Below are 26,259 nucleotides of genomic sequence, written 5' to 3'. Positions count from 1 at the left end.
GAAGTAGGGGCCATAGGGCGGAGTGCACACGGGACGGTGGTACGCGAGTTACCCGGCTTCGGAACACCCGCACGATGACGAGGCCTACTGCTGCTTGTCTGGAATTATCTGGACGCTTTCGCGTTGTTACAATGAGTTGAGGTTGTGCCTCTAGGGCTCCCGGGATCCGGCTTATAAAGGCGCACGGATCTAGGGTTTACACGGAGAATCCTAGCCGGATTACAGACAGCCTAACTACGGTACAATATCTTGCCGTGCACGTCACGGATCCGCCTTCCACATACGTCGTATCGGATCCGGGTTCCTCATGGGCCTCCATGGATCCGGGTTACTTCTATGTCGGTACGGATCCGGCCCGCCGATCCTGGGCTGAACTTCTTCCTTCATGATCAACAGCAACTGGGCCGCCCGATGGGCCACATGCCTCATCACCGTCTGTGGGCCACCCGGGCTTACCGGATCTAGGCACTGTCGATGGTACACCTATGAAGTATACCCACAACAGCATGTCACAGCCCTCCGCGACGGGCAGGAGCAGGGGCAGGAGCAGGTGCTGGGGCCACGTGCCTGCCCCTCCACCGCGGCCCTCCGCGACGGGCAAACCCTGGCGGCGGGGTTCGGCCGGTGCTGTCCATGCTCCCCTCCCCTTGGTTCGCCATGCATCAGTCGCCGTAGCTAGGGTTTTGGTCGCCGCCGCAGAGAGGAGAGGAGAGGGGAAGGAGACGAGTGGAGACGAGAGGGGAAAGCTTCTGGTCGCGCGCGAATTCTCGCTTTCTACATGGACTTTTCTGCAAAAACGCTTCGACGGTTGACCAGGGACGCGTGGCAGCTCCAGACACCACTTGTACCAACGGTGCACATCCAGGACAAGTTGTTGTACCACCTGAACACACTTTGCAAGTTTTTGTATGAAAATGCACACAGAGTGCAAGTTGTTGTACTTGTGGTGCAATTACCTCCCTAAAAAAGTACAATTGTAGTTTTAAGAAAGTCTAACTCACTTTAGTTGCACGTTTTTGGTGAAAAAGTGTAGACAGAAAAGTACAACTAAAGTAATTTTTTGTTGGTGACTGAGATTTACAAAAATCTCAGTTTATTTAGACATAGCAAATCCGTTTTGTTTTACTATTATGAGCATCTTCACTGGGGCGCCTCATAGCGATCCAATAGTGGTTTAACGTCCGGTGCTATTTTTGGATCACACGAGTGTGTCTCAAAAGTAGCCGGCCAGTTTTAGAACCTAATACAATCACCAGCAACCTTCCGCCGGCCCCTTCGCGCCAAACGCTGAACGGGCGCGTCGGCGTCTCCCGCACGTCTGATGGAAGCTCCCGTCCCCGTTTGGCAGCCGTTGAATGAGCGGTTAGGTTAGCGTAATGATCTAGCCATGCGTGCCGGAGATTAATGGTGACATCGTCCACCTACCTTCGCCTACCTCCGGGGCCAAGCAATAATTGTGCACCACCGCCCCCATGCCAGCCTCCGGGTATAAATCAGGGTGCTCGGGCACCGGCTTCTCCTCACACAAACCCGCCGACGTCCACCTTCTCCCTCACACGATCCATGACCGGTTCTACGGGCCGCGGTAGCGAACGCGGCCGTTGCGGCAGGGCCATGGTGCAGGATCCTGATGGTGCTCGTAGCGTAGACTTCACACCGTTAGGGAACCCCAATAGGAAGGTATGATGAGCACATCAGCAAGTTTTCCCTCAGTAAGAAATCAAGGTTTAGACCAGTAGGAGAAAGGCGTGACTTCTGAAGGTGTTGCTAACTGACTTGTGGCAGAGCACACTACCAGTATCAGCAACAATATGTCACCTGCACACAACATAATGAAAGTACTTTGCCCCCAACTTACAGTGAGGTAATCTCACTGATTTTGCTGAACACAAAGGATTAGACATATCGAGTGGAAAGAGATGTTTGCATTGCAATTAAAGAGAACAGTGCATGCAGTAAGTAAACATAACAAGATTACAGTGGATGAATTTATCAGAGTAAAGAAAGGACCGGAGTCCACAGTTCACTAGAGGTGTCTCTCCATAAAGATAAAACAACATGTTGGGTGAACAAATTACAGCTAGACATTGACAGAATACCGACCATGCATGACAAGATGATTACTATGAGATCCGTTCGGGCATTACAACATAATACATAGACCGTAATCCAACTGCGTCTATGACTAATAATCCACCTTCCGGTTATCGTCCGAACCCCTTCCAGTATTAAGTTGCAAGCAACAGATTATCACATTAAGCAATGTGTGTAAAGTAAACAATAGAATTACCCTTGGATAAAACATTGTTGCATTCTCCTTAGTAGCAATAGCACATCTATAATCTTAGAAGTTATTGTCACTCTTCCAGAAAACTAGAGGCATGAACCTACTATCGAGCATACATACTCCCTCTTGGAGTCACAAGCATTTACTTGGCCAGAGCAATTATGAAGGTTGTGAGAATATGGATTCCAAAATTATTAAGGTTGTACTCGGATTTTAGTGCAACATGTATTTAGGTTTTCATTGTGTTGGACTTACGTTCTTAATGTACTTTGTGAGAATATTGATGAGAGAGAGAGGAGCGATGGGAGATGGAGTTTTTTCACTTTTATTTTTATATGAATGTTGCAAACAAAATATCTTGAGAAATCTTTATCCAATTTATGAATTGTTTTTCACTTTTGAATTCCTCACGTCGTGATCTTCATACAATGTTGATAGGTTTCAAGAAACCTTTCTTCTGTACTTTTAAAACTATTTTTATTTGAGATGATGAATGGAATTATTGGGACGGGATGGAACGCGGGATTAATGGAAAGTCCCATACCACTTGAAACTTTATACAAAAGGTTCACTTACTTGGTAGTGGTACCCATTTTCAGGAGATATCTATACATTTGACATGCTGTTTGTGGGCTCAAGCCCATCCATCCAGATGGACCCGTATGTTGCTTTAGACGTCTAGGCCATACATTTTTCTCGGCCTCATTAACTCAAGCCGACAACCGGCCTACTTCGATCTCGCCTTCCCCACCAACATCGCCGGCGACCGCCGCCTCGGCGAGGCAACCGGTGAGATGACCCGCAAGCCCAAGCGGAAGCTCCCGGCCACGCCGGCAAGGCCCTACTCTTCGCCGGAGCCCTACTATGGCCACGCCTCCCCCACCCCCGCGCAATGCCTGGCCGTCCGCGACTCCCTCCTCGCCTTCCACGGTTTCCCCGACGAGTTCGCCCCCTTCCGCCTCCTCCGCCTCGGCCTCTCGCCGGAGGACGAGAGTGACCCGCCGGCTCCGCGTCCGACCGTCCTTGACGGGCTCGTCACCACCCTCCTCTCCCAGAACACCACCGACGCCATCTCCCGCCGCGCATTCGCCTCCCTCAAGGCCGCCTTCCCCTCCTGGGACCAGGTATGTAGCACCGTAGCAGCGTCTCGATGAGTAGCCATTTCGTGAAGCTTGTAGAAGCTCATGCCCCTAACGGTACCTTCATTGGTTTGTTCCCTTTTGGAGGTAGTGGATGAGGAGGGGAATGGGCTCGAGGACGCGATACGATGCGGAGGCCTGGCGGCGACGAAGGCAGCCAGGATCCGGGCGATGCTGAGGGGCGTGAAGGAGAAGAGGGGTGCCATTTGCCTCGAGTACCTGAGGGAGCTCTCCGTGGACGAGGTCAAGAGGGAGCTTTCGCAGTTCAAAGGGATCGGCCCGAAGACAGTGAGTTGCATGTCATTCGAATTGTTTCCATTGCAATGCATATTTTTGTTATGGCATGATCCATGCCGAAGTACAGAAGACAGAGCATTTTGGTAGTTAGCTACAAGTACTTTGAATAAGAGTAGTTACCTAATGAGAGTCACCGGATAATGGTTAGAAGGCAATGCAGGTTATTCATAGGGCTTTTATCTGTACTTAAATCACCAGAACTCTAGCTTTTCGCAAAAAATGTTGTGCTTAAATGCATTAACATTGACGCTATGCTGTGCTCTCCAGTCGTAAATACATGACTTCGTACATACTGTCTGGTGAAACTTTTATCACTCAAAATTTTTGTGGTTGAAATGTCAGTATTCTAAAGAAAACGTGCAAGGTTTGTTTCTTGATGGAAGAGATTTATGTTTGCATACATTGCGCTTAACTAAAGCTGTGGTTGTTATCAGCCAACAACTAGAATTTTTGCCTTCGAAACAGTGCTCTTTCAAAATTAGCTACAACCTTTGGTTAGTTGTCAATTTAAGCCTTTATAGTTTGTGCGGCAAAGGAACTCAAAGAGCCTTGTTCAAAACAATTGAAGTAGGGTTCATAACTCTAAATGCTTATTTAGTTTTCTGCATGCTTTTAATTATTTGTTTTATCCCATTATTTTCATTGCCTGGTTTTCGGATAATGTGAGGCTACTGGAGTAAAGCAAGCATATGACTGATGTCACTTATATGATTATGTACGATATGACAGGTGGCATGTGTCCTGATGTTCTATCTTCAAAAGGATGATTTTCCAGTAGACACTCATGTACGTGGATCTGTATTGGTCAACTATTGAGCTCTTGATATTAGTTTAATATATGCATCACATATGTGTCTTGACTGGTTATATTTCTGTGATAGGTACTCCGCATTACAAAGGCTATTGGTTGGGTTCCTTCAATAGCTACTAGGGAGAAGGCATACATCCATCTGAATAATAAAATTCCTGATGATCTAAAGTTCGACTTGAATTGCCTATTTGTTACTCATGGGAAGCTCTGTCAATCATGTACAATAAAGTTAGGTGCCCAGAAAACCAAGGGTGCCAATGCTGTCTGTCCCTTAGCAAGTTACTGCTGCAGTGAAGAAATAATTCAGGAGTAGCATAGGTAAGCTATTTGCTCTTTTATCAAACCAAAATGTTGTATACCAAATATAATGTGCTCCAGAGATTTTTTTTCTTTAGTAGAACATTAGTGGGCAACCCTGCTTCAAAATGAACTGTACAAAAGGCCCACAAGACTAAGAAAAAGTTCAATAGAGGGACTAACTCCTGAAGTAAGAGGAGTATAAACTAAAACATGCTACACCAGAAAGCAAATCCTAGATTTCTTCAGAGTGGAAGCACCAGAAAGTTAATGTAGGCAAGTTTATATGTTTTCTTAAGAGAAATATACACTGCAAAACCATTTCTTCACTGATGTTTGTTCATATTCACATTTATTTAAAGATGCACTTATCCCTTCACAGCATCCATCATTGTCACATAATATGATGCCCCATGTCTAAGATGTTTTTTCTGGTAGTTCCATTTTTAGAACATTTTTGTCAAGTGGTTCCATGTTCAGATTTCCCACTGTGGTCTTCTATCTAGAGTTTTTAATTTCCTTGGGATGATTTTTCTAGTGTTTGGGGTGGAAGAATAGGAGATAAATGCATAGGTATTACTGGGGATATTTATACCTACGACCTATTGTGCCTGAAAGTTTTGGGGCCAATACGGAGTAGGATAATGGTTTGTGGCACAAGTTGAAAAGACCTGACACCAACTATCTTCAAACAGCAAGCAGAAATGACCTGGCGCCAACACAGAAAAACTGGCTTTAAATGTGGACATTCAAATAAGGCCGTGGACAAGTTTTGCAAGAAAAACAAGTAGCAAAATACTTTCAAAACGTAGGTGTCTGAAATGACTTTTAAAATGATATCTTTTTCTGAATTAAGGAGCAACAGTTTTGGAGTAACTGGTTTTTTCATAATGTTATGGTTTTGACAATTCTGACATGGTCATTTTCTGTGTAGTTGGTATTGGAGTTTTCAGAAGAGGTCATAACCTCTCAACAATCCAAGAGCTCCAGCGGTGAAAGGATTTATGGCAGTGTTACATGTAATTGCAGTCTCAGGTTCCCCATCTTGTTTTGCTGTTAGGGAGCTTCGAACTGTATGATTTCAGGCTAGGTCCATACTTGTGAACTCACTTCTACCTACTAGTAGTACGAAAGTTTCCAGGTTAATCTGAAGGATGTGATTTATGGGTCATTTGTTATTGGTTACACCGAGTGAAGTACGAAAGGACTCCGACAGATGACTGCCCAGCTGCGCAGACCTTGTATCCTCGACTTTCTGATGCACGTGACCTCTTGCGCCTGTGGAGGTGGCTTGTTATCTTCAGAGCAAGCACCTCGCTGACAGTGAGCAAAAGGTCCATCTAATGCAACCTAGCTGAGCTGGTCTACCCCACGAACCTGAAAGGGATGTGGACTCAGCCACTCTGCCATCAGCACTTGATCTTGACTGGACATTTGGATTTTTGCATGGGAAAGAGGCGAACCCTTTGATGCGCATTTGACATCACATGCTTTGAAGTAGAGCAATGGTCCATTTGATGTGATTCGAGCTGTTTGCCAGTTTGCTTCTTGCTTACATGAACTTGTAAACTGAATCATTGCTTTAATTAGGTTGTAGTGCACTCTTGCAGGCTAATCTGGGTGCCTTTCTTTAGCGGGAACATCTGATGTGAAAAGTTCAGCACTTTCCTCTCTGAGAAGTAACCACCGCTTTGGAGGACATCTTTGGCTAACTCATGACAAGAGTGTGATCTTTGCTTCAAGCTTGAGCATGGCATCAACGAATGGAGTGTAGTCTAGTCACGTCACATGTATATTGCTATGGTCTGAACTCAGTTGCTTTGTGAAAAATGGTTGCTAATGTTTGTTTCTCACGAATGTTTTGGTGAAGGCAAAGGGCAAGCATGAAACAATACTAAGTAGTTGAGAACTGCCAAGAATTTAGTGAGCTCCAACTCTGGTCACTGCGCGCGCGCGAAGAACTGGGAGGCAGTTTTACTTCTTTCGATGGTTTCCAAGTCATGTCCCGAAATAGCTCAATCTTTTTTAGCGAGATCCGCATACAAATATGCTGTTGACGTCATGTCGTGGCGGTGGCATTTCTTCCCGCAGGAACGGGCGGCCGTGGCAATTCTTCTCTCGGAATAGCACGGGAGGAAATCGAATAATTCGATAAATTTTTACGGAAAAATAAAACAGAGTAGAGATTAAAAAAAAAGACTACATGATGTGAATTGGCTCATCGAGTGCAGGTTGGAGGTGGAGACGGGGCCTATGGTCGTCGGAATGACTGGCCGCAGCCACCGCAGTGGCAGATAGCGGTGGCCTGATGGGGAGGAAAGAGACGGAGGAGATGTCTAGGTCCCGACGTGCTGGAGGATGACGATGATCGATTACGTGCACCCCGTATCGATGCCTTTGGCGCACGGGATGCGCAAGGTAGACTCCCGACAGTGCATGATGTTCTTTGTGGACACAACGTTGTGGACTTCCTGGGAATGCGTGAAGCTAGATCTGTCGGCGGCAAAGCAGAGGAGGGCGCCATGGCTAGCGGGGGCCGAGCCGATCAGGGCGGGAATTACATGGGTTTGAATTTCCACTGCATATTGGGTGGCTATTAGAGAGGTGGGAAAATAAAGTTGAACCGATAGATAAATCGAACCAGTAAATTAACTTGGCGGTAGCAACTTATGTAAATTCACGTAAAAATAAGGGGTAGAATCAGAGCGACCTAATGTAAAGATATTTGATTTTGATTTAGATAATTTAGCCTAATTACAATACTTAGCACAATGTTAGACCGGAGATTGGATGCACACATTGGGGTCTATCCAATATTTCCCGGCTACAAATGGTTGTAACCGATAAAACCTACTATTACTCTCTCGGTTTGAAAGAGAATGTTTCGGAGTTATCTAAATTTAGATGTGTTTCCCAAGATTTTTGAAGTGTCCAAGCGTAAAAATTGCACCATTCAGAAGGCCCTTGAAAACCACTCCAAATTAATATGTCCCAAGATTTTGGCTTGGAGCACATTGAATAGTTGGTCAAACTTTGGGAGTTGGTAAACAATGTTCACCTTGCTTTTGATGCTCCTGACAAGTGACACCATACATTGGAAATTCACTAAAATGATGAAAAGTACCCCGCGTTTTCGGCTTACAAGATGCAACTTGAAGGATTTGTCTCAATCACCCCCAATGATTCGGTTTGGAAAGTCTAGGCTCCTCAAAGGTGCAAATTCTTTGCTTGGTTGTGTAAACTAGAGTTTAAACAGCTTCAACGCAGGGAATAGCAATATTGTGAAAATTATCCCCTATACAACCAAGTTCAAGAATCAGCAACACACCTATTGTACACTATTGTACAAGTGTAGGTTCACACCACAAGGGTTTGGAAAGAGATTCTCGATAGAACAACAGAATCTTGGGCCAACGAACCATCCGTGGACGTTTGGTGGATAAATAATGCCTTAGAAAGAGGGGCAAACAAAGAAGCTTTGGCGTCAATAATCATGCTCACCTCTTACGAAATATGGAAAGAGAGCAATGCTCGAGTTTTTCGACATCACCACTCCACAACGACCACGGTTATCGCCAAGATCAAGGATGAGGTAAGAGCTTGGTGCTTGGCCCGGCGCGCAAGATTTGAGTTATGCAATTCCAGGAGAGTAGCCTTTTGTTAAAAGTCCTAGGCTGTGCCGTAGGCAATTGTTCGAAAAACTCTAAAACTTCTTCTCTATTATTGAAAATGAAAATGGCAAATCGTTTCAAAAAAGAAGTTTAATGTATCTGTCACGTCCATGTACATACAAATTTAAACAAATCGGGAGTATTAAATTTAGATGCACACTTACTACGTGTTTCTCAATTCTCAGAAAAGAAACAAAAAGAAAATTAACTAGGACCCAGGCCGGTGCTTGTGCCCTGACACGTGGGTCCCAAGAAATCTTGCTTCCCAACTGCCGCTCACGTGCACGGGGAGCCGGCCGACGGCCGCACGAGACCTGTGCAGCCCACACTACCGGTTAACCGCCGCCAGCCAGAGCCAACGCTCAGCTCTGTCCAGCCTCGCACTCGCACCGGCTGGGTGGGTCCACCAGCCGACGATCCAGCAGCAGCGGACGCGTCAACAGCACCACCCACTGAGCGCCGGGGCCCACCACGAGGCGCCACCACCTAATATGACGCCACCTCCCTCACCCACCTCACTCTCTCCGCAATCCACCTCACCTTTCCATTCCAATTTCGAATCCCGCACGGCCGGCAGGCGTCCAGCGGAGCACGCCGCCGCCGCAGCCGCCGCCGATGGGGAGCGGGCTGTAATAATCCCAGCAGTGCCTGCCGCGCCCACCCCCTTTGGCGTCGGGCGGGGCGGGACCGGGGAGGGGAGGGGTGCTCTGCGGAGGCGAGATCCGAGCGCGCGCGCGTGCCGTGGCGGGGACTGCGGAGGGTCTGAGGTCGTTCGTGGCTGCGGCGGCGGCGGAGGAGGAGCTGAGAGGCAGCCATGGCGGGGTCGAGGTTCGGGTCCTTCAAGTCGGAGAAGGGCGACTCAGCAGCGGCTGCGGCGGCGGCTGCCGCCCCGCAGAGGAAGGACCCGTACGAGGTGCTCGGGGTGGGCCGCACCGCCACCGACCAGGAGATCAAGAGCGCCTTCCGCCGCATGGCGCTCAAGTAAGCCCGCATACTATGCTCTGCCCGCCTCAGATTCGACCACTCCTCCCGCTGTTGTTTGCTGTATTTTCACCCAATGCCCGTGTTTAGGGGGCGGACTTTTATTCCTACTATTCATTCGCGCAAATCGTACACAATTTTGGACCGAATTTGTTCACCTGTATCGTGTGTGCACATTTACTCATGTTTTCACCTATCTGCCATGCTTAGGCTTCTCTTCCCAGTCCCAGTCGGGTGCCATTTTTGTGCCTGATCTGGAAATGTGCTTCTGATTCCAGCGCTGTTACTGGTAAAATTTCGGCAGGTACCACCCTGATAAGAACGGCGATGACCCCGTCGCATCAGACAAGTTCCAGGAGGTCACATTTTCCTACAGCATCCTGTCGGATCCCAACAAGAGGAGGCAGTACGACACGTCGGGGTTCGAGGTAAATCAACTCATCAACTGGTCCGCGGTGCGCTAACCATCTTGTCTGAACATGTTACGGCAACTCTCTCTCCCGCTATCTATGTTTCAGGCCATCGAGACTGATAGCCAGGAGCTGGAGCTGGACCTGTCGAGTCTCAATACAGTAAACACCATGTTTGCAGCTATTTTCAGGTAAGATCTGCGAATGATACGATTTTCCCCCGGTAAATTTTGCTGCCTTGTGTCTTGCTGTTGTTCTGATTGTGTATATGCATGCATGTAGCAAGCTTGGTGTGCCAATCAAGACAACTGTTTCAGCAACCGTTTTGGAGGAAGCATTGAATGGGTCTGTTATGGTTTCTCAGCTCCAGCTAGGGAACTCCGTGCGCAAGAAGGTTGTCAACTTAGCTGTCCACTATGCGATGTTCCCTTTTCATTTTAGTAAGACTTATAGTTGTTACATACATGTGGACAGGTGGAAAAGCAAACGGCTCACTTTTATTCTGTAGACATAACAGAACAGGAAGCTAAGAAGGGGCTAGTTTGCCGTGTGCACTCGACTGAAAGAAGCAAATTTAAGGTTTGTTTTCGTCAGTAATGTGGTATGGTATTGCTATATGTATCTGTACTTGTATTCTCCCGGAACGAAACCACCTTTGTCTTCAGAAAGAGGAAAATTCTCCTTTGCTTAAATTTTGATGATTTACTATAAATAAAGTAAAGCAAATGGTAGTAATGAATACTGATGACCTATCATTTTCAATGTTTTCTTTGTGCTCACTGCTCAATAATACTGCCTGTCACCTACACACCGTAATCATGTGTGGTACACTACTAAATTGCATTTTATGCATGCCATCATTTTTGGTAGGGTTATTGATCAGACAGTAGTGATATTTGCATGAATAATTTACCATTAGCAGTAACCAAGTTTAATTGTTTAATCACGGGTCATGATTACATATCTCACCACTCTTGATCCTTATATTTGTATATTTGAAATTTGTACCAAGTTATGTTAGACAAGATTGCCATATGTGATATATGAGAGTTTTGTTCAAACTTCTGATTTGTGTGCCGGCAAGATAATAATATGTCAGGTTGTGGATTAAGAACGTATAGTTTGCCGCAAGATTCCCCAAACTAAACATTGGTGTCTCCTCATGTGAAGTTATTTAACTGCATTGATGTTAGTACTACTAATTCCTCGTTTCCTTTAAGTTGTCCCTCTCGTTCTTCATTTTCTTAATTTCAGTGTGTGACAGAACTTGAGGGCCTATTTGGCTGGAAGCAAAAATGTGGCACTCTCTTAACCAAGTTTGACCAAAGCTAGCCAAGTGTTTGGTTTGTAGCCATGACTTGGTGTGTGGCGTGCCAAACCTTTTGTTAGATCCTGAATCAGACTTATGGAGTTGTGAGAAGATCACTTGACTAAGCGAAGTCATGGTTTTATTTTTCTTTGCCACAAGTTAGCCATGTTAGTCAAACAATGTTTGATATTTTTACGTACTCTTGGGTTTCACGCCTTCAAGCAGACGGGCACTTTGACCATACCAGATTGCTTTTGATTGGATTCCAGTAGGTACTTTGACAATATCGATACCATGTGGGTGGTCTTACTAGTAGTTTAATATCAGTAATAGGTAGGCCCACTAGCTGGTTCACGACTGTAAGTTCATTGGAAGGTTACTATTTAACAAACTTCTATAGAAATGAGTCATATAAGGGTATTTCAATATCAGAGAATAGTTTTCTCTGCCACCCATACACATAATATCATATCAATGTTTTCGAGAGCCACGAGCCCCTTAAATGCTGGAGACAATGGTTTACTCTTTTAATGATTAAATTGCCAGCGCTCTATGTCCATTGAGTTTATGGTGTGTTGGTTCTTGAACCAGGGTTACTTTTTGCGTAAGAGATGGCTTGGGCTGTGCTTGGAGTTTGCTTTCTTCCACACCACCCAAAAATCATGACAAAGCTAGCAGACAACAAACATTACACTATTTAACATGCCCAAAGTCTGAACTGTAGATAGGTTGGTAGCTTGGTTTTCCACTCGAACCCAAGAGTGATACAAAGTGGGTTTCTCTACTATAAGAACTTTTTTTTGCGAAAATTTCTACTACTGGAACTTAACATGCATGTCACATGTGCTATTTTTCCTACCCAAGCGGTCCCTCGTTGAAGAGATGACCTTGGCACAAGAACCAACATAGAATTAGACTGTGGGTATGTATTATGTGGGCCGGTGTTCAAATTAATCATTGATAGGGAGCGCCCCATTGGGATGATGGTCTTTAGCACTAACAGACGATTATGTGATAGAGATAATAAGTTCCTGTGTGATTGCACAGGACCTAATAGGGGTTGCATTGGGCCTATATTGGGGGCCATTTAAACAAATCTTCACTCGGGTTAGTATTAATGAATGATGATAACATATAGTTCCTTTTATTCATTGTGCTATGCTGCCGTCAATATAAACTTCCAATGCATTTTCTATCCAATACACATCTCAAGCACTCCATTCATGTATGTTATCCTTTTCTGACCTTTATTAATCATGGCTTTGTTTTCATTAATTGCAGCTGCTTTATTTTGAGCTTGAAGAAAATGGTGGGTTGAGCCTTGCACTGCAGGTACGAATACAAAGCTTATATCTCTCCTTTCTCCCAGTGATCAAAAACAGGAAATCAAAGCTTCATTCATATACTAGCAGTTGGGAGTGTCGAGCATAGACTTAGATCATTAAATTAGTAGGGAGCATCCTTTTCATCTTAAGAATATTTTTCTTTATTATTTCAAGTAATATGACAATATGACATGGCACACCACCTGCGCTATTACTAACACCAAGGAGCAGTTTTAGCATTCATACATTTTTGTCTGGTATATTTATTATGAAACTGCAAAGCAATCAAAGGAGTAAATATATGTTTGCTTTTGTGACCTTCCCTTTCAGCATAGACTTATAATATTTTTGTTTAGATTTTTTATATGTTATGCCTTGAGTAATATGCGACTTGCTGCAGGAAGACAGTGTAAAGGCAGGCAAAGTTAGTGCCGCAGGAATGTACTTTCTTGGGTTTCCTGTGTATCGTTTTGAGCAAAATAACTCGGTGAGTTTACAAAAGTTCTTCTTATTTGGGTTCTGGAAGTGATTCAATAGTATTTTCAGCCTCTATAAGCTTCAATAACTTTCAGGCATCTGCTGCAAAGGATCCTGATAGCGCATTTTTTAAAAGGTTGGATAGTTTCCAACCATGTGACATTAATGAACTGAAACCAGGAACCCACTTTTTTGCTGTCTACGGTATGTCACATTATTGATTGGTGTGGTGTTAATTATCTGAGGCAATGGGGAACTTCTTAATCTATTACTTAATTCAGGTGACAATTTCTTCAAAAGTGCAAGCTATACTATAGAGATTGTGTGTGGCGAATCTTTCTCTGCTGAAAAGGAGAAGCTACAAAATGTGGAGGCAAAGATACTCACAAAACGAGCTGAGCTGTCTAAATTCGAGGCTGAGTATCGTGAAGTACGTGGTCGATTTTCTTTTTATGTCTTCTCAATCTGGTTCTTTCGTTGCATAATTAGCGGGGAAGGGCTACAATGTTTTAACAATATATGTTGCAGGTTTTGGCAAAGTTCACTGAAATGACCAGCAAATACACGCAAGAAATGCAAACGGTATGTGTTCTTCTGATGCTTAGCTCATTTTGCTTCTTATTATTTTCTGATCTGAGTACTGGCCTTTTGTAGATTGATGAGCTTCTGAATGAAAGGAATGTAATCCATGCATCCTATACAAACAATCCACCTCTAAAACGGAGTTCGAGCAGGAACAAATCAAAATCACCTTCAAAAGTGTTCAAATTTGATGAAGAGAAAAATCAAAGGAAAGAGAAGAAAGTAAAGGATCAGCCCGTGGAGGGATGTGGAAGCGAGGATGACAACTCAAGTGAAAAGAAAACCAACGCAAGGAAGAGATGGTTAAACATTCCTTTCAAAGTTGACAGGAGAAAGGCGTGCTAAGCAAAGTAATTATTCTTCTTTTTTTTTTGCGAATGCAAAGTAATTATTCTTCCGCTGTGCTATTCTGTTGTGAACCATCCTTGGCATTGTGGTACCAGTATTTCACTTTTTCTGCTGTTTTTGTAGGTAAACGTACAACCGAAATACAGATCATTTTCATTTTGACTGCATGGAAGAACTCCCTTGCTGTTACTCAGATAAGGATATGAGAACCTTGTTCTGTTTTTGTGCCGCCTAGTTTGTTTCTTGCAAAGATTGGGGTGCAAGCCTAAGCTCGATATGTATGGTTATGAGACACGAGCACTCATAGCATGTAGCGCCGCTGCCATGTAGCCCAGTTCCATATTCTTTCAAGTAAGATATGTTGATTTTGATTTCATTGGCTTCGTTAACCAGTTGTAAATATTAGTCATCTCGCTCCATTGTGTGCTACACAAATTTTTCTGTCTTTTCCCTTTGGATCAATGATGTGTATATAACCAACTACAGTATTCTCCCCTCTTGCGAATTCATGTTATGCAGTAGGATGGTAATGTAAGCATTTTGTTTCAACGACTATCAGGAAGCATGATTTGCAATAATTAAGCGGTGCAATTAACATTTGTAGCAACGTGGGAAACATTTCAAATAAGGCAGTGGACAGCATGTTGATAATAGCAGGTAAAAACGAGAAGCCATGTATTCTCTGAATGTCAGTCTTGTCAGTCCAGGAATTGATATGCTAGATATAACATCCTTGATAACTTGCAGCTTCGAAAACAAGCTTTACAATATAAGTTGTTTTTCATGGATATCCTCACTCTTGCAGCATGGAGTATTTGGGTTGGCAGAAGGGGTGACATTTTAGGGCTGTGCAGCCTAGTATTTGTAGATTCGGTGGCACTTTCAACGAGGAGATGATTTTTGTTTTTCACGGAGCAAGAGGAGTCGTACGGTGAACCGATTCAGCTTTACATAATTAGCCCTAGATGCACATATGCGTAGTTGAAACCTTTTAATCAACTATGAAGGCAAGCTTATGCACAAGACATGCCATGAGCTTGTGAAACAAGAAATCATTCCACGAGTATAGCATTTCTATAAACTCGGCGAAGCCTATATATCTTGTACTCCCTCCGTCTCTAAAAACGTGTTATAACTTTATTGTAGATACAAATATATATAGACATATTTTAGTCATAGGTATATCCGTATTTACAAAAACTTAGCAATTTCTTTTTAGTACTCCGTACTATTTTCACAAACCACAATGCATGACTGTGACAAAGCCTATCTCAAACTGGGTTTGACAACATGCTAGTACTTTATTTTTATTCTCAGCAAGAAGTAACAGATGTCTTTAATTAGGTTACAATGAAATGAGTAGGAAAGGGAGCAATTGTAACGTTCTGGCAGATAACAGAACATGAGGACTCAAAACACAAGCCCAGATCCCTAAAGCTTGCGTTGGACGATGTTGTCTAGCTCGTCCCCCATCTCCCGGCTCATGTGGTTCACCCAGTCCCCCACCTCTCCCTTCCTGTAAAACGCGGAGTTACTGAACTGCACTTTATTTCCTTGAAGAACGGCACCAACCTGGTTAACCTGCAGGCTGGTAAGCATCTCGATGCTGCACAGCTTCACCACCTCTTGAGCAACCCCAGAGCTCTCCTCCTCTTCGGTGAACGGAACGTCGAGGAATTCCGCTAGCTTCCTCACAACCTGCACCGGATCCGACTTGAGGTCTTCGTACTTCAGGAAGAGGACATCCTTGGGCTTGGCTACGCTCTCGTTCCAGTACTCGAGGCAGTGGTTCCAGAAGGGGCCATAGTGCGAGAAACCCTCACAAAACATGCCGAAAGCATGGTCCATCGATAGGGTGAAACCCTCTACCATGAGCTTGTTCTCGAAGTGCAGCCTTGACACCAGGGCATCTTTGGGATCACGGCATAGGTACACGATACGGCAGCCGGCCATGTCAGGTGGCAGCAGCGACATGGGCATGTGCGTGGCGAGAAGCCTCGGGGACGGAAGCGCCTCGATGTCGTTGCCACCGCCGGTGCCATCGGGGATCTCGATGAACGGCACGATGTGCTGAGGGTGGCGAGTGAGGAGCGGGTGGTCGCCGAAGTCGTAGCGGGCTCGGTTGGCGACGACGAATGCGAGGGCCTTGAGCCAGGTGGTGCCACATTTGGGCTGCGTGGCGAGGATGATGTCGTCGAGCCGGGGCTTGAAGCGCCGCTCGACGAGCAAGAACCGCTCGAGAAACCCCGGTCTGCACCAGTAGCTCTTGTACTGGACGAGTGGTTCCGACCACCCGTCTCTTGCCGGGACTGCGGATATGAAAGCTTTAACGCTTTCGTTGGCGAGGACATCTTCCGCTGAGCTTCTGGTGGCACTGCCTTGATCACTCTTTGATGGAACCGGAGCCATGGCCGACACGCGAAGAGACGGAGCTTTCGACTCCTAGATGGGGGGGGGGGGGGGGGGGGGGGGTGGTGCGCTCGGAAGTACCAACACATATGGGCATTTGAAGAAGTGGGATCGATGCATTGAGCCGGTGGTGAGATGCTATTGAATTGCTTGTTTTTTTTCCCTTTTTATGGAGGGACAGGTTTGCGTGGTGCATCCAGGTGCACATGGAAGGAAATATTAGATGGCCGCCCAAGGAACCCATGCTCGATCACGTTCATTGCCACTTGCGGAGAGGTCGTGGCAAAGATGAATTAATATGTACTATAGTAACAAAAAAATGTGTTAAAAACGATCCTCAAACTGACATAGACGATTAGACAAGTACAGACCTTTTCAGATCCATGTGCTGTGGCTTCTGTAAACTTATCTTGCCGGGCGTGCCGGGCGCTGCGTCCGTCCACGAGCTGTTCATGCCGAAGCAAGGACGAGAGTTCGTGGCATGGTGGAACCAGCAAGAGAAAAAAAATGGGGGAAAGGAAAAAAAAACCCAAGTAAAACCTGTCATACCCTACCAAAATAGGGAATAGGCTGCTAGTCCGGCACCTATAAGGCACTACCTTCGCCAATCGCCACCCACTTGCCTAAGGGAGACCCATTATTCCCAATTTTTTCAACATTGTCGCTGATATGTTAGCGATTCTTATTGCTAGGCTAAGGATGAGGGTAAAGTGGGGAGTTTGTTACCTCATTTGATTGATGGGGGAATCTTCATTTTACAGTATGCGGATGATACAATTTTATTTTTGGAACATGATATTGCTAAAGCTGTTGATATGAAACTAGTCCTATGCATTTTTGAACAACTATCGGGTTTAAAAATTAACTTTCACAAGAGTGAATTTTTTTTGCTTTGGTAAGGCAAAGGATATGGAGGACCAGTATAGACACATTTTTGGGTGTGAGTCTGGAACCATACCTTTAAAGTACTTGGGGATTCCGGTACATTATAGGATACTACGGAATGCGGAGTGAAATCCTATTGAAAATCGATTTGCCTCCAAATTGGGGTGCTGGCGGAGTAAATTGTTGTCTTATGGTGATAGGTTGGTTCTGATTAATTCGGTTCTTACACGTCTTCCTATGTTTATGCTCTCCTTCTTGGAAATCCCAATTGGGGTGAGGAAGAGGTTAGACTATTATAGATCAAATCTGATGAGCACAAGAAGAAATATAGATTATCTAAATGAAATATTTTATGTAGACCGAAGGATCAAGGTGGGTTGAAAATTGAGGTATTGGAATTAAAGAACAAATGTTTGCTGAGCAAATGGCTGTTTAAACTTCTTTCAAAGGAGGGTATGTGGCAACAGCTCTTATGTAACAAATATCTTACAAATAAAACACTAGCACAAGTAGAGGTCAAACCGTCTGATTCACCTTTCTGGAAGGGTCTCATGCATGTTAAAGAGGACTTCTTCAAGAGAGATTATTTCAGAGTGGGGAATGGAACGTTAGTTAGGTTCTCGGACGATGTGTGGATGGGTGATACTCCGTTAGCTCATCATATCCGGCAAAGTATAATATTGTTCAACATAAGAATGTGTTAGTATCGACTGTGTTTGCTACTGAACCTATCAATATTTCTTTTAGAAGAGGCTTGAATGATAATAAGTGGGTGCAATGGTTACATCTATGCCAACGATTAATTACAATTAACTTAACATATGAACCTGATAAGTTTATTTGGAAGCTTACTGATTCGGGTATTTTTTCAGTTAAGTCTATGTACCTTGATTGGATGAATGGGCATACTATTTATCTTCGTAGATATCTACGGAAGTTAAAGATTCTTTTGAAAATTTATGTGGTTCCTTAACAATAAGGTGCTTCTAACTAAGGATAATTTAGCTAAACGGAAGTGAAAGGGGTGTAAAAAATGTTGTTTTTGTGATTCCACAGAAACCGTTAATCATTTGTTTATTGATTTTCCTTTTGCGAAGATAATATGGCGTATGATGTACCTTACTTATAACATTCCTCCACCAGCTAATATTACTAATATGTTTGGTAGATGGCTGAATGGTGTGAGGAAAGATGACAAACAGAAAATTAGAATTGGTGTTTCGACCCTTTGTTGGGCTATTGGAGGACTAGAAATGATATTATCTTTAACAAACAAAGTGGAACTAATTTTTTGCAGGTTATCCGGCGAGCTGCTCATTCAATTCAGCAATGGATTTTCCTTCTCCCAGTGAGCAGCGGGAGGATATGGTTATTGGATGCAACCGGATGCTAGTGGTTGCTCATGACTTCTTTTTCCAGGCTACTTAATAGAATAGCAAATGCATAACTTTTCTGTTTGCCATATTTTCAGCTGGTTGATTCATGTATCGACCTTAGCTTTTCCGTGATTGTAAGAAGTGATGATGGATTTATCGTGACTTGATACTTTGTTTTTAATAAAGCAAGCCGTGTGCATCTATTGATGCAGAGGATGAGGCTATGCTCCTTTATCGAGAAAACTTGCCTAAGGGCATGTCCAACCGACCGATGTAAATTGAACGCCAAAAGGGATCAGCTGGGTGTTCTCAGTGGCCCGCCACATAAAAATGCCCTAAGCGGTTGCCACGTTTGCTTCTGGGCAGACAAGCCGCATATTTTTCAACAATCCGGCCCTAAACGGTCGCTTCGCGTCTATTTGCATCCGCCCACTAAAAATTCCCTAACAACCTAAACCACCCCCTGCGCAACGAAATCTGATGATGTTGGAGTAGGCGAGTAGCCACCTTCGCCGCGGGTGCTTGCCATGCGCCCCTCCTGCCGGGGCGAATGATTGCGGAGGGCTATGGCTGCAAGACAATGCATGTCCCAAGGACGCCCCGTGTTCGTGGTGAAATTTTACCAAGAAGACGACCGCGACGGTCGTAGCAGTCGGAGGAGACATAGCCGACCCACAACTGGCGCCATTCATGACTTTTCTAATCGAGATGGTAGTTACCCTAGTGTGACCCACATTGCGATCACGTGGCCGGTTATCGGGAGGAGAGATATAGGCGGTAGAGAAGGTGACAAGGTGTTGTTCCTCTGGTAGAAGAAAATGCTCTAGGATCCGTTCACTAGCGTGACAAAAAGGTTGTGGAGTATGTTGGTATCCTTTCACGTGGGCTATAAGAAAGAAAATGACCATTTGAAATCGATGTCCAAGCAAAACTCTTCAGAAGTTCGTCATTGGTCCTTCTCCTACACCGCGCCACCGACGTCCATTATGCGTTCGTCGCATTTGTTGTTAGCATAGACGGTGCCGCGCACCTTCACAATGACTCGTCCCTTGACCGTTGGAGTTCACCGAATCCGCATCGCTCACAGACATGCATGCGTGGGGATCCGTTAGAGGATGCCAGGCGAGTATCTAGGTGCGAGAGTCGTGCATTGTCATCTGTGGGAGGCCATTTTTCACAAGTTATCAGAATGAACAATAAAAAGATTGGGAGGGGTTATTTCAAGTAGGGAAGGCTGATCCTAAAGAATAAAATAGGAACCTAAATTCACGTTCATGAGTATTTGTACTTGAACTTAGATGTCTTGTTTGTACATGTACATTCCCAACCAAATGACACTACGGGAAAATCAGGCGCTGCCGTGCAGCCTATCTTTGCCGTGAGCTGCTGCACGGCAAAGATTTCTTTGCCGTGCGCAGCAAGAAGACCGCACGGCAACGTCAAAACGCACGGCAAAGTATGGGAGCAGCGCACGGCAAAGAAACCTAGCACGGCAAAGAAAGACTTGGCGCACGGCAAAGCAAGTATCTCACGGCAAAGTCCGGGAGCAGCGCACGACAAAGATAGTAGGACGGCAAAGTCCGGGCAAGCCGCACGGCAAAGAAACAATGCACGGCAAAGGCCCGGGCACCGCCGTGTCCCGCCCCTTTGCCGTGCGTGACAGACCAGTTGCACGGCAAAGGACCCTTTGCCGTGCGCTGCTCCCTTTGCCGTGCGCCAATATACATTTTATTTGTTTTTCTAACTATTTTATTTCATCTACTACTTATATTTATTTTGTTAATTAGTTTTTCTTTTTGATGACTATTTATTACACTATGTGCGGATAGGCGGTGCGCACGGCAACGTTGCCTCTGCCGTCGCTCGCTTTGCCGGGCATCCTTTGCCGTGCGTGCACGCACGGCAAAGCCTTTGCCGTGCAAAGTGACGCACGGCAACGTCAGTCTTTCCCGTAGTGTGAGCTAAGCACGCTTCTCTTTATCGGATTTGGACCTAAAGATGACTATTTATATTTGGACCTAAAGATGACTATTTATACGGTATTAGCAAATCAGAATGCATGGCTGAGATTAAAACTCTTTTTTTGGGGGGAAAAACTTGCAACCACTTTATTTTAATTTCCTACATTAATAACAAGTGACGGATGTATTTTGACAAAAATAAGTAGAAAACCAGCTGTAACATGCTGATAGATAAACATTTAGTAACAAATACACTAAGTAGGAAAGCATTTATTACGAAAATAGTATGAAAGCAGTTGTAACATGCTGAGAGAGAATAAATTAAACAAGAGGACTCAAAACACAAGGCCGGACCCTTCAAGCTTGTGTTGAACGAGGCTGTCTAGCTTTTCCGCCATCTCTTGGTTCATGTGGTTCACCCAGTCCCCTACTTTTCCTTTCCTATAAAACACAGAATTATCGAGGCGCACGTTATTTCCTGGACGAACGACACCAACCTGGTTAACCGGCAGGCTGGTAAGCTTCTCAAAGCTGCACAACTTCACCACCTCCTCAGCGATCCCAGCGCTCTCCTCCTCTTGGGTGAATGGTACGCCGAGGAACTCCGCTAGCTTCCTCACAACTTGCACCGGATCTGACTTGATCTCTTCGTACTTCAGAAAGAGAACGGTGTTAGGCCTTGCGACGCTCTCCCTCCAGTACTCGAGGCAGTGATCCCAGAAGGGGCCGTACGGTGAGAAGCCCTCACAGAACATGCCGAAAGCGGCGTCCATGGATAGGCTGAAACCCTCTACGAGCTTGTTCTCGAAGTGCAGCCTTGACACGAGCGTATCTTTGGGATCCCGGCATAGGTACACGAGGCGGCAGCCGCAGGAGGTCGTGCCCGGCGGAAGCAGCGACAGGGGCATGTGCGTGGCGAGAAGCCTCGGAGACGGGAGAGCCTCGATGCCGGCGGCGTGGTCGTCCGAGCCAGCAGTGGGGATCTCGATGAAGGGCACGGCGTGCTGAGGGTGGCGGGTGAGGAGCGGGTGGTCGCTGAAGTCGTAGAGAGATCGGTTGGTGATGGCGAAGGCGAGGGCCTTGAGCCAGGTGGTGCCGCACTTGGGCTGCGTGGCGAGGATGATGTCGTCGGCGCGGGGCTTGAAGGTCTGCTGGGCGAGCAAGATCCCCTCCAGCATCCTCGGTTTGAGCCAGTAGTTCTTGTGGTGGACGAGTGTTGCCGACCACCCCTCTCTTGCCGGTAGCGCGGACATGAAACCTCGAACGCCCTGCTTGGCTAGGTCCACGTCTTCCGGTGAACTATTGGTGGCACTACCTAGATCACTCTTGGATGGAAGCTGAGCCATGGCTAAGCGCGAGAGGAGGCAGAGCTTGTACGAAGGATCTGATCGAGACTAGGGTCTAGGGATGTTGTAACTGACAACCACTCACCGATGGGCATTAAAGAAGCTGGTAGTTGCGGTGCGATCCAGATCCGCAGCCATGTTTTACTAGTACAACCCTCTGCAATTATTGGTCACCAAAAAAGAAACCAAACCACACTGAAGACAAGGGTTGGCGGGATCTGAAGACAAGGCGTTGGCGGGATGTGGTGTGGCGTGGTGATTCCCATGCCTCGGTGGTGCATGCCCACGCTCCACGGGCACCGATTCCCTGCAGGCTGCAGACAACTCACAGTGGAGTAGTCTAAATTATTACTCCCTCCGCCCCTTCACAAGCAAAGTTTTCTAATATCTTGATCTAAGATGAATTCTTATTGGCTCACACATGGTGCATGCAAAGTACTAATGAACATGCAAAAACTCACACATGGTGCATGCAAAGTACTAAGAGCAATTCCAATAGTGTAGCCAGCTGCTAGCTATAAGCCAAGTGCCATGTCATCTATAGCTAACTTAGAGCCAACATATACAATAGTGAGCTATAAAAGTGTAGTACTTTTATAATATATGGCCCACCTTTTAGTCTCACATAGTGCCTAGGAGCACGTCTTAGAGTCATGGCTACAAGATAAGAGCCCACTCCTCTTCTCTCTCCTAATCTCTCTCTTCCAACTAAGCAAATTTATAATATTTTATCTCTTATAGCCAGCTGACTGTACCTTATTGTACTTGCTCTAAGACTGCTCATAGTGGGAGTAACTTAGGTAGTAACATCACACATTTCAAGGTGTTTTGGTGACATGGCATAGCAATAAATGAAGAAAAAGAGGGAGGTGGTAACTAGCTATGTTACCATAACATCACACATCCCAAGATAAAATGAGTCTACAAACTAATAAATGAGACTTTTCATGATACCATCTCTAAGTTATTTTCCACTATGAAGGTAGTAATATGGACTAGTAACTTATGCATTACACCACCTTATGTTACTCCCCACTATGAGCAGCCTAATGAGCCTCGTTTTACACGGTGGGTTACAAAAGGAGGAATCTTTTGCATGCAATAATGAATCAGTTTTACTCCCACATTAAATGCAAATGTGACTAGAAGGTGAGCCATTTTGGGAAAAATATTTTTTGGAACTTTACAGACGGAGGGAGTATCTCAATGTGTGGCGCCCGCTCTCACGGGCGCCACATAAATAGGTGTGACGTTTTTTGCAAGGACGCCACACAAAAGATTAAAGGCGTGAAATAGTTTAGTGAGAAAATCATTTTATGCTTTTCTTTCTTACAAACGGTTATTTTTGTGTAAATCGTCTCCAACAGCAGCTCAAGTCTTTTTAAGCACGCCGTATCGCAGCTTCCTCTCACCACCTAATTTATCTTCATTTGCTCTTTCTCCATGCACGAGTATGTTTGAACTTTGAAAACATAAACAACACTACATTCCTTTAGGGCGTGTTTGGTGGCGTGCATGCCCCTAGCTTGCATCGGGTTAGCAATTTTCTGCCCATTTGGTTGATTGGGCCAATCCGCGTTGTTGCATCGCATGGTTCTCAAAGCAGTTTTTTGCCTGCATTTGGAGAAACGGTCGAATCGGCAGTTTCTCCAGTGCCAGCCCGTTTTCGCTCCACTTTGGCTCCAGCGATGCAACGGCTCTCTCCCTTACACTACTATACACACCGTCTCCAAAATCAACATAAACATAGTCCGAATCAAAATAAGATGTACACGAACAATATGTGTGTCGATGATACGAACCAATTCCCATAATCGGTTTCGAGTTTCGTCAGTCGTAAATCATCAATTTCGTGTATGAAGTTTTAAGCGAATTTTTTCAAATTCGTCGCACACACTCAACCGTTTGAGATTTCCTTTCAGATCTAACTGTACAATAAAGTTACGTAATCAGCCGTTAGACATGTGTGTGTTAGACATGAACTTGACAATAAAGTTACGTAATCAGCCATTAAATCATAACCGTATATTACAGATCTAACTGTTAAAATAATTCTAATGATGTGGACTAACCTGGTGTCTCTATTTTAAATATCCGTATACCAAGGTACGTGCCAGGTGAACTCACAATATATCTTTTTACGCAAACGTATTATCCGGCTTGAACCCAATATATTATTTGCATAGCGTACGTGTTAGACTCGGATCATGTGTTAGATATGAACTTGACAATAAAGTTACGTAATCAGCCGTTAAATCATAACCGTATATTACAGATCTAATTGTTAAAATAATTCTAATGATGTGGATTAACCTGGTGTCTCTATTTTAAATATCCGTATTTTGCTTTTAGTATATAATAGATAGATATAGCTAGTTATCACCTTACTCTCTTTCTTCGTTTATTATCATGCCATATCACCAAAATATTTTGAGATGTGTGATGTTACCCTCTATGTTACCCCCATTATGAGCAGTCTTAGAGACAAATGAAGGGCATAAATTATCTATAAATAACAAATGAGGTGTTTTTGCATAAATAACCTGGAGGAAAATTAACCAATCGTAATGGACAGACACACGAGGGGCTATGTGCAAAATTCCATGGCAGTCAGGAGAACGTGCATCCCGTTAGCGCAATTTCAACGCTAAATATGGTTTAGAACTAAATCGAACTACATAACAAGTACATACTCCCTCCGGTTCATATTAATTGATTCTAATATAAATATGAATGTATCTCGACATATTAAAATTATGCAAATTGGAAGTTTGAGAACTATAATCAAGCCACACCGATAAGTATACTCTATCCGTTCCTAAAAAAGCTTCACAACCTTTCCTAGATACAAATGAATCTATAGCTAAAACATCTCTATATAACTTCGTATTTAGGTAGAATTGGGAAGCTTTTTTTAGAAACATGCGTAATAAGAATTGCTAGTGTATTGAGAGGTACAGCATGCGTAAGAGGATAATCACAGAGGATCAAATTAAATGCAGACAACAAAGGTAGATGCCAAGCTTTTATTATTGCATATAGTAGTTGTTCGTTCCGCAACAAATTACGCCACGTCCAGAATAAGCAACACAGCCCATGTTGTACCGCAGCGCAGTCCCAGCTGATCAGCTGCCGATGAGCGAGAGTCCGGAGCCTCGCAGCTTCTCCTCCACGGTGTCGTCGATCCTCTGCGCCATCTCCAGCGTGAGGAGCTCCTTCCAATCCCCAACCTCTCCCTTCCTGAAGAATGCCGAGTTCTTGAACGTCCGGGCGACGCCGTGCTCGCCTTCCCGGTTGGCCTCCACGCCCTTCATCCGGTCTATGCTGCACAGAGCCACGACGGCGTCGGGGACGCCTCGGGCCACCTCCTCGTCGGTGAACGGGCATCCTAGGAAGTCGGCCAGGCGCTTCACGCTGCCCACAGTGTCCTCCTTGAGGTGCTCGTACTGGAGGAACATGACCTCCTCCGGCCGCGCCACGCTCGCCTTCCAGTACTCGGCCATGTGGTCCCAAAGAGGGCCGAACGGCGAGACGCCGTCGCAGTACCGCTCGAAGGCCTCGTGGAACGGCGGCAGGTTGTGGCCCCGAGGAACGACCTTGGGGATGTAGTGCCAGAAGGAGGCGAGCGCGTCCTTGGGGTCCCGGCAGAGGTAGACGACGCGGCAACTTGCCACCGACGGCCGCAGGACCGAGAACGGCGCGTGCACCGCCAGGATGCGGGGCGACGGCATCGCCTCGAGGCCGGGAGGGTCCGGACCACGATGGTTCTCGTAGAGGGAGTGGAGGAACGGGACGAGGTCGTGCGGGCTGGTGCCGAGGAGCGGGTGGCGCGCGTCGTCAGGCGCGTGGCGGTCGCGGTGGGCGACGGCGAAGACGAGGGCCTTGAGCCACGTCGTGCCGGACTTGGGCATGGTGGCGAGTAGGACGTCGGTCGGGCGGGCGACGAACGAGTCGCGCATGGCCAACGTCGGCGCCATCAGGTGCGCCGGGTACCAGAAGTTGCCGTACTTCATGTACGGGGCGCCCCCGAGGCCTGGGCAGGTCGGAAGGGAGGAGGCCTGCGCCTCGTATCTTGCCCAGGCGTCAGCCATAGCCATGCCCTCCTCTTCCTCGCACATCGGGGCCTGCCCTCTCTTGTTAGCTCACTCGAGATTATAACATCGCTCCTCCACATGCTCGCGCTGCTGAGAGACCATTTATGTCTGCGTGGATGAAAACCAAGTGACCACTCGCTTTTGCACCGAGCCCGCTTCTGTGGCCACCGCGTCCACGGTCATCGCTTCTGCGTTTACGTCGACGCCGTAACTTTCGCCATCAATATCGCGGCTATCTCTTCTGCGCGCGCACT

General features: G+C 45.7%; 3 protein-coding genes and 1 pseudogene across 3 annotated transcripts; 2 read left to right on the top strand and 2 right to left on the bottom strand.

Annotated features, from left to right (window-relative positions):
- The first annotated feature begins 3,081 nt into the window (after nt 1-3,081).
- Nucleotides 3,082-5,977, top strand: LOC124674613 (putative DNA glycosylase At3g47830). The gene is made up of 5 exons (XM_047210659.1): nt 3,082-3,411; nt 3,514-3,714; nt 4,453-4,509; nt 4,605-4,852; nt 5,766-5,977. Exons 1-4 carry the CDS (start codon nt 3,082-3,084, stop codon nt 4,845-4,847), a joined length of 831 nt encoding a protein of 276 aa, XP_047066615.1. The 3' UTR covers nt 4,848-4,852; nt 5,766-5,977.
- Nucleotides 5,978-9,301: 3,324 nt separating this feature from the next.
- LOC124685437 (chaperone protein dnaJ 16-like) lies at nt 9,302-14,414 on the top strand. The gene is made up of 12 exons (XM_047219788.1): nt 9,302-9,483; nt 9,788-9,911; nt 10,002-10,084; nt 10,176-10,287; nt 10,368-10,472; nt 12,484-12,534; nt 12,928-13,014; nt 13,100-13,208; nt 13,286-13,434; nt 13,533-13,586; nt 13,659-13,936; nt 14,058-14,414. The coding sequence occupies exons 1-11, from the start codon at nt 9,317-9,319 to the stop codon at nt 13,929-13,931; spliced, it is 1,314 nt and encodes a 437-aa protein (XP_047075744.1). The 5' UTR covers nt 9,302-9,316; the 3' UTR covers nt 13,932-13,936; nt 14,058-14,414.
- A 930-nt stretch (nt 14,415-15,344) lies between these two features.
- On the bottom strand, nt 15,345-16,343 carry LOC124646455 (annotated as a pseudogene).
- Nucleotides 16,344-20,900: 4,557 nt separating this feature from the next.
- Nucleotides 20,901-25,870, bottom strand: LOC124646444 (cytosolic sulfotransferase 17-like). The gene is made up of 2 exons (XM_047186558.1): nt 25,045-25,870; nt 20,901-21,949 (listed from the first exon to the last, which is right to left on the bottom strand). Exons 1-2 carry the CDS (start codon nt 25,868-25,870, stop codon nt 20,901-20,903), a joined length of 1,875 nt encoding a protein of 624 aa, XP_047042514.1.
- Nucleotides 25,871-26,259: the final 389 nt, after the last annotated feature.

Source organism: Lolium rigidum, chromosome 1 (assembly GCF_022539505.1).
Source record: "Lolium rigidum isolate FL_2022 chromosome 1, APGP_CSIRO_Lrig_0.1, whole genome shotgun sequence".
Taxonomy (NCBI): Eukaryota; Viridiplantae; Streptophyta; class Magnoliopsida; order Poales; family Poaceae; genus Lolium; species Lolium rigidum.
The sequence above is the reverse complement of the archived record's forward strand: the minus strand, read 5'-3'. Positions and strand labels throughout refer to the sequence as shown.